General features: G+C 33.0%; 1 protein-coding gene across 1 annotated transcript; it reads left to right on the top strand.

Moving 5' to 3' along the window:
• The first annotated feature begins 2,577 nt into the window (after positions 1–2,577).
• On the top strand, positions 2,578–14,011 carry LOC135927492 (uncharacterized). The gene is made up of 6 exons (XM_065463501.1): positions 2,578–3,246; positions 8,332–8,755; positions 9,569–9,792; positions 10,053–10,209; positions 10,382–10,505; positions 11,485–14,011. Exons 1-6 carry the CDS (start codon positions 2,932–2,934, stop codon positions 13,595–13,597), a joined length of 3,357 nt encoding a protein of 1,118 aa, XP_065319573.1. The 5' UTR covers positions 2,578–2,931; the 3' UTR covers positions 13,598–14,011.
• Positions 14,012–14,299: the final 288 nt, after the last annotated feature.

Genomic DNA, 14,299 nt, shown 5'->3' with positions numbered 1-14,299 from the left:
TAAAAGATCTATGTTATCTGGGCGTCTATTTTCTATAAACAAAATCCGATATTTTTATTTTACATAAAAATATTCATAATATATAATCGATAAATTTAGATATATTTAATAAAAAATTTCCAAGGCCCGACCCGGACCGAACCCGATATACATTTCGGATATATTTCTTTATAAAAACTTGTCTATATATCCCCCCCCCCACCAAAGTTTACAATCTTTCCCAACAGTAACGAATTACAGCTGGTATTGAGTATAACTAGCCATTTACATTTAATCAATTTTCGCGCCATATATCTTGTGTCTATTTTTTTTTTTAAATTTATATGTGCTAGCGTCAATGCTGTTTTTTTAGTGCGTTTTTCTAGTGCGTTTTTCTAGTGCGTTTTTTTTATAATTTAAAATTCGGCGGATTTTAGCCGGAAATATATTCTATCATGTTTGGAATACACCTTTCTAATGAATTGTTGACAATTTTGCTGTTAACCTTTGAGACATCTATAATTTATATAAATAAAATATATATGGAAAAATTTAATATAAATTATATTGTTTAAAAGTTCTTTGAAAAAAAATGTCTGAAATTTCATAAGGTAAGTGTTCCAAAACATGGCGGCATACATTTCCGGTAAAATCAGATTTTTAAATTTTTTTAAAAACGCGCTCAAAAAATGATTTACAGTTGAAAAAATAACGCATTCCTGGAAAAAACTGTTCGAATTGGGATCAAGACTAAGGGCATTCGGAAAATCTCGATTTTAAATCATTTACCGATTTTAAAATTTTAAATCTCTGATTTGATAAGAAATTTCTAGCATATGTTGTTAGGGATGTACCGATATCACTTTCTGGAGCTCGATCTGATCCGATAATAAATTAATATCGGCCGATTACCGATTAGATATCGTATCCGGTTTTGCATCCATCTAAACATACTAATAATTTTAATCTTATTAAATGCAATACATCTATCTACTCATCTCATATACTTATTAACGGTATAACATCTAAAAATTTAACTCCACCATAACATAAATCATTTAAATTATTTTTTATAGATAAATTACCTATTTTATATAATAAATTTACATTTAATAAGTAATAAAAAACGAATATATTATGAAATTTTATATAAATTTTTATAAAAATTAAAACGCTTTTTTATCGTAATCGTGAAATTTTATTATTGGACGAATGAAATATGTATCCCAACAATACGACATAACATATTAATATAAAATAAATGTAAATAACATGTTTCATATCGTCTTCAGTTAATTTAAAAATCACCATTGAATCCATTTTTTAAAATTAATTTCGCGTATTGTCGCCTCGACCACGCCCCTCACAAATTGAGTGTTTCAAACGCTTTGCAAGCGCGAATTGTATATTTTAGATGGCCTCGTGCAAATTGGTAAAATTACCGTTTGGCGTTAGCAACCATATAAAAAAACGGAAATAGGTTTGCCTTTTCATTATTATAACTTACCTATATCCGACAAATAAGAAAGCAGACGATAATATAATTTTCAAAGACAAATCCCTTTAGAAACTTATTTAAAATTTTGAATCGACGATATTAATAAAAAAAGGCAACCTCAAATTTTTAATTACAAAAATTATGGCGAAACGTAAATGCTCAATTTGTGTGCACCATTATACAGGTTCACGGATGGATTTAATATAAAATAGCATAAAAACGTCAAACATTAATTGCGACACCAATTTACTATTCGAATTTTATTGATCAAAAAATTAAATAAATTATTTTAGCGACAGCCGCGACGTTATTCTCGCCATGGCTACATCCGCCTTATTATAAAATCAAAGGGGATAAAGTTAAACGCCTCGAAATGGAGGAATACATTTACGTGCCGAAAGATTTAAGGGTAATTATCCAGAGCCTGACATTCCATAATGCCATTCCGTCTTACTACGATGGTGGCAAGGAAAAGATGAAGGAGGTGGCAAAACATTACCTCAATTTTTTTTACCGCGAATATTACGATTTCGATTACGAGTACAAATACGATTGGTCCTACGAGTATTACGACAAATCAAATGCGAGCTTATCGATGCACCAATTAAATGCCGAATACAACGAGGAATTTTACCCCGAATACGAAGAATTTAACGAACCAGAATACGGAGATTATTCGACGAATTACGAATAGACAAAAAATTAAATTTAAAAAAAAAATAAATAATTTGACAAAGTTATATATATTACATAACGACCGCCATATTTAATTATAATTTTTAATTTATACAAGGTAAATTATTTCGCGTGATTTTCCCCGTGGACCTAATATCTATTTCTCAATGTATACATAAAATCTTTTGCGGTTTTATTTGATTAACTAATTAATTAATTTGTAAATATTTAAAAATAAATAATATCATTTCTTGTTTATTTTATTTATTAATTATTTAATTTTTTTTTTATTATTTTTATTTTTTTTTTGTTTGAGGGATAAATATTTATCAAAAAATTATTTACAAATGAGTCATTTTATTTTCTCTTTATTTCATTATATAAAAATTTATATATATATTTTTTTTTTATTAACGCCTCTTAAATGGTTTTTTTTTCTTTTTAAAATCGCTACGTAATAAGATAAGATATATTTGCATAAGTAAATACAAAGTAAACTGTTTTTAATAACTTTAAATATAAAAATATAATATGGATAATGTTATTCGATGCGCATATTCGTAGTAGAAATAAATTTACTGAATGCTAGCATGGGGTTAGCCATTCTCGGATAATCCTCTAATCCCAAATTCTAACCCGATTGATCTTGTTCTTTATGGAGATATTTTGCCGTACACGATAATTATGATCTTATCAAAAATGACTGACTTATAATTCAGACGATAATATAAAATGGTCAAGATAGTAGCCACCTTCTAGGGATTAGCTGCCACCTCAAAATGGCGAGCAACGACATCCTAGCCTGTCCAACTTCACTGTTCGAAGAAGAGGAACCATTTACCTATTCTCTATCGCGCAATCTCTCTAAATCTTACCCTGATCTACCGTACATAAAATCCGCAAATTTCGATTCCACCACTCTTCAACCTAAATCCAAATTTCAAGTTATCGAGCATGCGCCCATCGATTTAACGCTCAAACCAGGACTCGAGTTCCAATTTCGTCAAGTGGGAGGTGCTGTTCGAAACTATATAGAAATTGACGAAATTAATAGATTAGTTGACGAATCACAATCGCTAGATCAAAATGACAAGGTACATTTTTATTGGTTCTTTTCTAAACCAAGAAAATCTAGGATTTGAATTAAGCTATTAAAAAATAACGTCTGATTTTAAATGCCGATATAAATTAATTACTTGATAAACTTGATATATATAAGGCATAGGTTTATTTTTTTTAAAATCTTACAATCCTCTAAAAATAATTTTTTTGCAAATTTTACAATTTTTTTTGGTTCCTTTTCAATTCAAATAGCACGAGCGGAACGGTTTGAAAGTTTAAAAGAAAATATTCTTCCTCTTCTTTTCCTGTTTTGAGTTGATTGAAGATTTTGATCATTCCTGTATTATCACCTAAGGATCTTCAACCCCACAAGGTTTCTGATCATTATTTTTTAATATGAAAGATGAAACATTATCTTGCCAAACGATTCTGAGTATGTTTGTAGTTTAATTATTAACACCACCAGGTATGCCAGCCCTCCAAAATGCATACAAAGATTTCGTGATTGAAATGAGCACATTTAAATTGTTGATTTTTTTAAAGGCGGATAATTATAACCGGCTAATTTATCGATATTTTGTCGGGTTCTGGTTTCTTCACAAATTTTACGTATCACTCGTCCATTTGGCTTAGACATACTTGGAAACTGTTAGTGTGTTTTATCAAGCCTCATTAGGATCCTTCTAAGGAAAAATCTTTCTCATTGGAGGAGATTTAATACTAGAAAATTTGCAATTGCAATAAAAAGGATTTTTGTATCTTATCTTCTTTCAATTTGTAAATTTTCTTACATTTTTATAAAAATGTTTAAAAAAAATATTTAACTATTCCATTTAAGGCTGCGTCCAAAATATCCAAAAGATTTAAATTCGCAAATTTTCGAAACTTTAATAAAAAATTAAATATAAAAATAAAATCATGTCCAAATCATAATTCTAGAAAATTTAATAAATTTACGAAAGTTTTGAAACTTTTAGAATTTTTATAAAATGGGTTTGGACACGGCCTAAATAAAAATATGGAGGCATTCCTCTTTAATATGAAGGAAGATATCACATGAATAAGACCTTATAAAAAGTTCAATATACACAAATTCCCACCTATTAAAGTTTCGATAATATCCTATCTTTTCATAAATCTGATTTTAAATATTAAAATAAATCGATTTAAATTAGAAAAAATCAAATTTTTTTTAAAAAATGATTTTACATATACACTCTATTTGATAATGCACCCTTTACAAACATAAAAAAATATAAATCTGAGGTGTCAAGAAGTAACTATTTATGAGGAGGGGTCCATAAGATATAAAAAATTTTCGCGATACGCCTCTGCCAAAGCTAGCCATCCTAAATTTACTAATTGCGGGTTGTCGTTAGAGTCTGACAATTATCCCGGGAAAATCAAACCTAAATCAATCTTATTATACGGGCTAGGCCAGACAAAACCAGGGCAGAATGGGCCGGGCCATGTAATCTCTGATTTCTTGGACACAAGATTATCGTTCCCTAGGGGCTTAGATGACTCACTTAAATTATAAACGTTAAGGCTCGGGTAAGATGTTAGGTACTCTAGCAACCACTCTAGAGCTTTCTAGGGATAACATCCTTATTATTCAATTGTTAGTAAGTCTACGTTCCCAAGTAAGAAAGAAAAGAACTCATTTTAGACTTATTGGCCTAATCCCTAATATTCGATTTTCGCGCTCCGTCATTATAACCCAAAACTATGATGATTATCGATCACGTTACATTTTTACAAGCTGTGTACCACAAGGATCTTGGACTCTTCCCCCCCCCCTCAAACAAAAATCCTCAATATCCCCACATCTGTAGGGTCTCTATAACGTCTTAGCGTTTTCCTAAAAAGCGTTAAAATGGCGTAAAACGACGCGTATTTATTTAGATAACCAAAAAAATGAAATAAAAAAATCAAAGCCACCCCACATTTATCGTGTAACAAATTTTTATATTTTTAGAAAAAAAAAAATGCCGATCGATAATTTCGAAAACGCTTGACACAAATAAAAAATTACAAATCAATATTATTTTCGTAGTCAAGTCGCGCACACACAAAAATGTTTACCAACCAATAATTATTATTGGTTTATTTTTTTTTTCAAACAATATAGTCACGTGGTATCAGTATTTCAAAGCTCGAGCCGGTTATTTCCGATTTTTTAGCCGAATACTCTCCACTCGCCTTCGTAAACGAGTTGAAAAAACCGGCCCGCGACTCGAGTATTTGGCCGAATCATTTTTGGGCCTTCGTCTCACGCGCCGTTAAGATGGATTCGTTTTTCGAACTATTTCCTAATGTCGTCGTATATTGTTACATTACGACAAATTTTATTAAAATAGAGTTGTCCTGTAGCAAAGAGGAAAATCGCGGACGTCACGCGATATCATTAAAACTACGTATATCGCGATTAACAATGTGAAAACCCTTAGTCATGTTTAATTTTGCTTTTTAGGAATGTATACCCCTTGAGGGTTAGGTTTAATTTAATCGTAATTTGTTTAGAATTAATCATCATTCCTTCTTTTTTTTTCGCGAAAGAAAATGACTCATCTAAAAAAATGCAAGATATTTTTCTTTTTTTTGAAAAGTTGTGTATCTGAAGTCTGCAGGCCGGAAGTTCGGCCCGCTCTAGCCGATAGGCGAACCGGGCTGGAAAATCTTTTCTTGAAATCCTTGGCCAGATCGTGCTCAATCTCTATTGTATACACGGTAATAAATCCAAATTTAGATGGCGGAAATTTTTTTTTTGGCAAATCAGATGTTTTTTGAATTTTTTTTTTTCTTATCCAATAATTGTCTTGTCCCAGAAAAATATGAAAAAATATTTTAAATGTACGAGATTTTTAAATTACTTTTCTTATTGGAACCCCACAAAACTGTCCCATCCGACCGAACCTCGGAGAGACATTGTTTCAGACTCCGTATAGTACGGTCAGATTTTGACATCGTCAAAATTTTAATTTTTATTAACTCCCCCCCCCCCCATCCCCCTCTTAACAAATCTTTTTACAAGAAAAACACTAAATTTTTTATCATTTTCGTTATCGTTCTCCTTGAAAATAATGCACTTTCCTAGCAATAAAATTGTATTTTTCCTCAATAAAATTACTTTGTAATTAATTTTTGTTTGGATCTTATTCGGACCTTACAAATTATAATATGGTGAGGATTAAAGGTGGAATGGTCTGCCGATAAGAGCTTTAAAATTGTCCCCACCAAGAATTATAGCTGTTTAAAGGCACCAATAGGAGTGGGGGGGGGTTGAAATAGAACTTAAGATCTTTGTTAAAATTTAGAGACGCTAGCGGGTTCTTGTTGTATAAGTGCTTACCGAATATTCGAAGAATAGAATCTATAGCATGGTGGGAAAACCGGTGTCTATGTTTCGGAATGTTGGTTGGCGAAGAAGAGCGAAGGGGAAATGATGGGGAGTAACGGAAATGCACATTCCTAGTTAAGTTAAGGTTAGGAATCAATAAAGAATGCGGGAAAGTTTGGGTGGGTGGCTGATATGGATAGATTAAGAGAGACCGGTGATTGAGGTGGTTCGGACACCTGAAGAGATAACTGTAAGATTGGTTATATATGATTATGGGAACATGTTTAGGGAAAACCTGAGTTTGCTGAGATTGGTGCTAACACCGGTGTTGCTTGGCGCTTCCTTCTGACCGATGGATAATAGTTGAGATTTCGAAAAAAGCAGATTTTAGATTTTTTTAAAATATTTGTATTCGATTGAAATATCGACTCAATTCAAAACTAATAAAAAAAATATCAATAATTATCAAAATCTAAAACTAATGATTAATTGATGTTAAACAGCTCTATTTTTTAACAACGGCTATTTTAGCCAAATCATATTTCGCAAGCCCTGTAGATTTTGTCATATATGGCAGTAGGACATATATTATCGCAATAAGATCTTAATTCGAAACTGACTATTTTACTACAATTCATTAGAAAATTCTAATTGATAATCTTTATATAGTTTCAATGCTAAATTTGGATTTGCACCAATGCATAAATTATAATCTTGGACCATTTTTGGTTGTTGTTGTTGGGAAGCCCAACACAACACTAGGCGATAGTGTTGCCAAAATTTAAAAAAAAAACGGCTCAATTATGAATATCTCGTTATAACCAAAATAACAATGTGTAAGCCCCTGAAGATTTTGCTCATATCTGGCAAAAATGCTTGGAACATTTGTTTCGCCAAATCTAGATGCGTACACGCAATATTATTTTAGCCGAAATCTTAATCTAGGCGATGTATTTTGTACCCTTGGTGGCAACTCTTAAATACGATCATATAAAACTGCGACGGCGCGTGTTATTCGACGAATCATATCTTCCTTTTTTTATATACATATATATTCCCATTCAATGATTAATCCATTCTTATATACTCATGCGATTGGAATGAACAATATTTTTTATCCTTAATATATATATTTTTATTACTTTTTGTAAAAATAATTTTTTTTTTTTATCTCTTTCTTATCTATCATCCATTGTGAATCATATCTTTTATAACTCTGTTTAAAATTTTAATTTATTTTTTAAAAAATCAATGTTGCTTCGAATATTATTAATAAGCTAAAACATTTTATTCAAGACGCGCTTCTTAAGCTTATTTATTTTGTAATTTTTTTTTTTACCGGGAAAAGTTTCGTCATAATACGATAAGTCATCTTTTAACTAGTCATAATAATTAATAATTTATTTAAAAATATATTCGTTATCCTACTAATGTAATATTTTTTTTTTTTAAATATAACTTAGAGTCATACATAATATATTTAATAATTTATTATATTAAAATATATTTATTATCCTCCTATCCCATGTAAGATGAGTATATAAATCAAATATTTTTTATAAAGCACGAAATAAATTATTTAAATCGCTTTATATCGAACCCTCTCACATTCTAGCTTCAAATTCGACTTATCGCCAAATTTTATGAGCGACCCTTTTAGTCCTTTTCTTATCGGTTCGCCGTTACACGACGGAATTCGAGCAATGGTCAATTTTTAGAAAAATTAATTTATGTGTCATTCTTTCATATTATTTAATTTAAAATAAAAATATCTAAGGATTTTGTTTTGGTAGACCTGGGATCCCTGGCTCAATACAACTCGAACCACATCAAAAACGCCATTCACGTTCCCGGGCCTGAAATACTTTTGCGTCGGCTCAAGTCCGGCAAACTCTGCATCAAAAATTTCTTGTACGGGCACTTTCTGATGCCGCGCGCGTCTCTCCCGCTCAACGCGCTGAAGCCTCGACGCCACGATTCCCCTAAAATGTCGGCAGCCGGGACTCTCAAAATCAAGGTCATAGTTTACGAACGAAGCCAAACGATGAACGAAGAAATGGTGGCTCCCAGAAAGTCCAAAAAATTGGAAAACGGCGATAACAATATGGCGTCCAAATTTTTTCGGGAACTGGAGAACGGAAGAGCCGAATTGTCCGAACCCTGTCCCGAGTTGAGGAATGTGGGAGTTTATTGGATGAAAGGTTTTTTTTTAAATTTTAGAAGAAAAAAAAAATTAATATAATATGTCGCAAGGGGTCTAACAGATTCTTGGGATACGCTTTGACCAGCGTTTTTTTTAGGGAAATTTTTAAAACCTTGATTAATTATTTATAGCTTACTCGTTTTTTTAAATGTCGAGAGATCTGATTTAACATATATCTTTTATTTTGAGTAATTATAAAAATTAATTTTTATATTTAAATAAATTCGGACGGGCCGGGTTAATTATTTTTTAAAAAAAATACGGGTACGGACCGGGCCGTGCTTGAAAGATTAGGCCCGAGGTAGATCACTAATTCTCACCCAAAATTTATTTTAGCTAAATTAGTGATTCTACTTTATTGTTAAATTGCAGCAGGTATAACCGAATGTTAATTTCAGATGAGTTGCCGAAACTTTCTAAATCCCACCTTATTATATATATATATATATATGCTAATGTTGGGTATAGTTGCAAAAAGATTTTTTGAATAATGGTATACTTATCAAATGTTTTAATATCACTTTTATTTAAATTGGACCTAATCTTTGGAATTGTAATCCCCTTATATAATTTTAAGTTACATTTTGAAAACGAAATAATAATTTAATATTGTTATTTATAAGTTTTTATCCCTCGATCAAGAAAGCCTGCATATAAATTGAAATTAGTAATAAAAAATGTATATTGGTTTTAAATTGAATAATAATAATAATCATCATAATTATATCGATTTTGCTATTGTCCATATTATTGCCTTTTATCTGATATGTAAATATATTTTGTTTTTTGTCGTTGTTGTCGCGATATTCAGGAACCTTTGATACCTTCTCCAGCGTATATCCCAATTCTTGCGCCAAATCCCCAAAATCATCCCATCACAATTTCCAGCCGTCAGAAGCTGTAAGCAGCGACGATACCGCAAGTGGTCCGGCTTTAATGGATGATCGCGAGGACGCCAATAAAGGCCCGACCAAGATTCTACCCTATTTGTATGTCGGTTCATTGGAAGATGCTCTAAATCAATCGACATTAGAGGTTTATTGAAAAAGAATTGAACGTTTTCCGGTGTTGAGCTATAATTTTTGGAATTTTTTTTTTAATTTGGGAAATAAATTCCCACTATATTTATACTTTTTCGCTGCCTTTTAAGCGAAATTTACGTGATTTTGTCTTTTAATCGGAATCCATTTCTTAGTTTTCGAACAAAATGAAATTCGTGTTGAAAGAAGTTTATGTTTCGCGACCACATCAATCTTTAGTTAACAGAAATTTATTTTACCAAAAAAAATATCCAGAAATTGGGAATTACCTACATATTGAACGTTAGCACGTCCTGCCCAGAGCCCGACTTCGCAAAGCTAAACGATAAATACAAATTTATGCGCGTACCCATAAACGACAATTACGACGCCGATATGATGGCCTGGTTGGACGAATCCTTCGCGTTTATAGGTTAATAACAACAACGCACCGCGAAATTGATTTTTTAATTTTTAAATTTGGAATGATGCTCGGGAAGGGTGAGAAAATGCGGGATTAAGAAATAACTGATATTCCATATAACATCAAATGTTGGTTAAATGCTTATACCTCCATTCGATTTCGATTTTTGTTAATTACTTAGAACGCGCCAAAAACGAAAACGAGGCCGTGCTGATTCATTGTTTAGCCGGGATCTCCCGCTCCCCTTCCCTCACGATCGCTTACATAATGAAGTACCTGGGCATGACATCGGAGCAATCGTACAAGTAAACCAAATATTAATGTCTTAGGGTACCAAGGAATTTAGCTTAACCCGTACAAATCTTTTAAAATTCAAATAATTTATTAGCTCAAATTTTAATTTTTTTTTTATAAATAATCATTACATTCCTCCAGATGTATAAGTACCTACCCCAGAATTTCGCGGGGAAATTGCCGTAAATTTATGTGGTAGGTAGGTGTACGATATGGATGGTGGAATAATTAGCGTCCGTTAAACGGCTCGATTTGCGCCGATTTTTAAAAACCGGCGCGAACTCAGTATTTTAGCCAAAAAAAAATATTGCATAAGCCTCAAAATTTCGCTATTAGATGGTGCCATCTACGAGCAAAATCGAAGTTAGCCGTTTTTTAAGAAAGCGGCCCATATCGAGCTGTTTAACCTCACTAGGAATAATGATACGATCCTGACAAAATGAGGTCCTTATAAAAATTTTAAAAAGATTTAAATTTTTACATGTTAACTATTTAAAAAATATGTGTTGAAAAGGAATACAAATTCATAAAATATCGAACCCCACGAACGCCTTGCGTCTATCCGTCAACCTAAGAAGATACCAATCGGACTCTATGGGCCCTATTGGTTGTCCGATTGGCTGATCGATCGTCCAATCTAAGGCTTTCTCGTTTTGAGACATTATGGAAAATTTTGACCAATCTTAGGAGGCTAGCCAAATTTCGTCCTCGCTGCCGAGGGAGGAATTGGCTGGCTCTCCCATATTGGTGCTGATCAAAACGAGCCCTATATAAATGATTTAAATTTTAAATATTAACTATTTAAAAAAATGTGTTTGAAAAGGGAATACAAATTAAAATATTAAACCCCACGAATGCCTCTCGGGCTACAACGTTTTTACTCAAATTATGACGTAATGCACGTGATACATCATTTATAATTTTTTCTAACAAATGAAAATCGAGGTCAATATTATGAAATAAAATTTTGAATTTTTTATTATAAATTAGGTACGTCAAATCGAAGCGGGTCGGTATTTCGCCTAACTTCAATTTCATGGGTCAGCTGTTGGAATACGAGAAACTTCTGCTCAAGTCTCCCGGGAAGAGACTAGAAAATTCTACCTCTTTTACTCCCGGCGACGCCACCACGGTCTTAAAAAATTACGAGAGCAATAAAACGTCGGCTGTCAACGATACCAGCAAAGTTGGCGCCAGTTTGAAGAGGCCCAACTCGTTGCAAATCAAACCTGTGCCGAAAAAGCCAAGCTTTTTGAATTTAAACTTGAACGCTAGCGTTCGAGTTACCGAGAATAATAATGCCAAATCGTCGTTAGTTTCGGGTGCGCCAAAAGAAACGCGTTTAGTCAAAGACGATACCGGCGTTAAAAGGCCTTCAACTTTACAATTAACGTCTATTCCCGACCCAACGGGCTTTAATAATCCTAACGCGGTTATCGCTGACCTAACGAACAGCCCTCGGAACGGCGGTAAGAATAAGAAAGATTCTGTACAATCACCAAATAAAAGGCTGTGCTCCAACTTTGATAATTCTCCTGTAACACCTGCAACGATTCTTGGTGCCAGCATTCTCGAATCTCCCATTTTGGTATCCCCTAGTACTCTTTTGGCTGGACTCACTTTTAGCGAAGATAGTTATGTATATGACAACAATTTGTTAAACGTCAACTTATTTGATGATAACGGGGGGTTAGTTGTTCGCGATGATTGCCGTAATGAGATGCGTGGAGATGGAATAATAGAAATGGATATCTGCATACTCCCTGAGGAATCTAAGATAGTTTCGTCTCATAGCTCACTATCTATCAGCAACAGAAAGTTTAAGAATGAATCGCAAATATATAAAAAGATCAAAAAGCCTAGAAATTTAAATTTAGACACCATAGTGATACCTACCTTCCCGCAATCATATTATCTTGACCAAAGCTATTTAAACGATACGAGGAGCTGCTACGATCTAAAGAACCATATTTATCCTCAACACGACCCCGAAAAATCCCCTGCGAATATGGAGATGATAAAAGATTCAGATGATGCCGCAACGGGTATCGTCAAAAGACCGCTTACTCTAAACCTGAAAAATCGGGCCAAAACGCCTTTTGCACTTACGCCAATGTCTAACCATATGATAAATAAAAATTTGGAGAGTAGGCAATCGAACAGGGGCTCTCCGTTAACCGCGTTAAAAGAGTGGGGTTCCAAATTTAAGGCCATGGCTCATCGTTACAAGAATCCGTCTAAATTCTCCTCACCTATCGTCACGACGGATATAATGAATACCCCTCTATCCAATTGCAACCATTATGGGGAAGTAACGGAATCTTTTAAAACTCCCTTTACGCGTTTCAAATATTCGATTCTTAAATCGGCACCGGTCACCCCCTCTAATCCCGAATTACCCAAAGGAATCATCCTCCATTCCAAACATCATGCCAGCTCAGAGAATAACAAAATAATGCCCAAATGGGCCAACCTCTTTGCTAAGGCCTCGAAAACATCTCCCAAAACTAATTTACATAGAAGTGATTACATTTCCAAAGACAAAACTACATTCCCTCAAGATAACTGTCAGAATAAGACAATCAAATATCTAAGTAATGGTCTTTCGATTAATAGTATTGATAAATGGAGAAATGTGAAGGACGCCTTCAGACTTCCGCACGCGAAAAACAAATACCCCGCATTAGAAAAACGTTGGGTAGAGATGGCATCGGGTCAAAGTGTCAAAGTTCCCGATTCCAAGAGTTTAACAGGGCGTGGAAAGAAGAATAACTATGTCAAGATAACCTTTTTGGATGGCGATTCCCGCGACAGGCTTAGTAGGCTCAATAAACGCTTTTCACACGATTTGATTGCCTCGGAAAAGGTGGATCAAAAGTGCTTATTATCGAAAAATTCAGAAACGCCCGGAAACGCGTTGGGCCATTCTTACACCCTGAATGACATCGACCTTTTGGCGGGTGATAATATGGAATACATTGACGAAGAAAGCCAACAAAACGCTCAAATTCCGATTCCTTCCTCTGGTTCGCCAGTTGGAATCAATTTATCCTCCAATTATAATTTGTTAAATAGTGGACTAAGGGCCTACCTGGACGTGTAATATCGGGCCGATTTATTTTCTCTTAACTTACAACGTTGAAAACGAGTAGCTAACACACCAAAGATTTTTCTCCAATTATAAATTCATTAGTGACTCGAATATAATTTTATAGGGACCCTTAACTCATAATGAAAAAAAATATGATCTCCTTCGAAATAAAATTACTTTTTAAAAAGATTTTTTGTAATGTTTAGTATATGGTGGTTGTTATTTTATTTTTGTTTAAGTGGACCATTATGCCCCAATGAACCATTAAAGAATAGATTTTCTAGCAAGCACAGTAGCTCTAATCTTAAATAAAAACACATCTTAGTGCAATATAGTAAAAAAAAATTGGTTTTTGAAAACCATTTTTAAAGCGATAAATTTTAAATTTCATATAAATATAATGGTTTATAATGCAATTGTTTTGTAATTCGCGCTTTTTTATATATATTATATTATATTTAATCGAATTATGTTTTTTGTAACATACTACCGTTATCAATATATAACATTTACATTACTATTCTCGTAAAATAAAATCATTTTTTATTTATCCCTATTATTTGTAGAAATTGAACTATTTATACAAGAAAAAAATATGTGATCTAACCCATATGGGCATATCATCCCAAAAGGTTCCTATTTCCATTGGTTTAATTTCCATTTCTTAATTCTATCGGATCACCTAAGATCTGATGTAGGCTATATCAGGGATGG

This window comes from Gordionus sp. m RMFG-2023, chromosome 3 (genome assembly GCF_954871325.1).
Source record: "Gordionus sp. m RMFG-2023 chromosome 3, tfGorSpeb1-WG-v2, whole genome shotgun sequence".
NCBI classification, from domain to species: Eukaryota; Metazoa; Nematomorpha; class Gordioida; order Chordodea; family Parachordodidae; genus Gordionus; species Gordionus sp. m RMFG-2023.
Note: the sequence above shows the minus strand (reverse complement) of the source record. Positions and strands in the feature narration are given on the sequence as shown.

What these genes read in the sequence shown, in the direction of transcription:
- LOC135927492 (XM_065463501.1), top strand. Translation starts at nt 2,932, where the DNA reads ATGGCGAGCAACGACATCCTAGCCTGTCCAACTTCACTGTTCGAAGAA. An exon ending in TAAATCAATCGACATTAGAG is followed by an intron (nt 9,793 to 10,052) that starts GTTTATTGAAAA and finishes AAAAATATCCAG; the next exon opens with AAATTGGGAATTACCTACAT. An exon ending in ACATCGGAGCAATCGTACAA is followed by an intron (nt 10,506 to 11,484) that starts GTAAACCAAATA and finishes ATTATAAATTAG; the next exon opens with GTACGTCAAATCGAAGCGGG.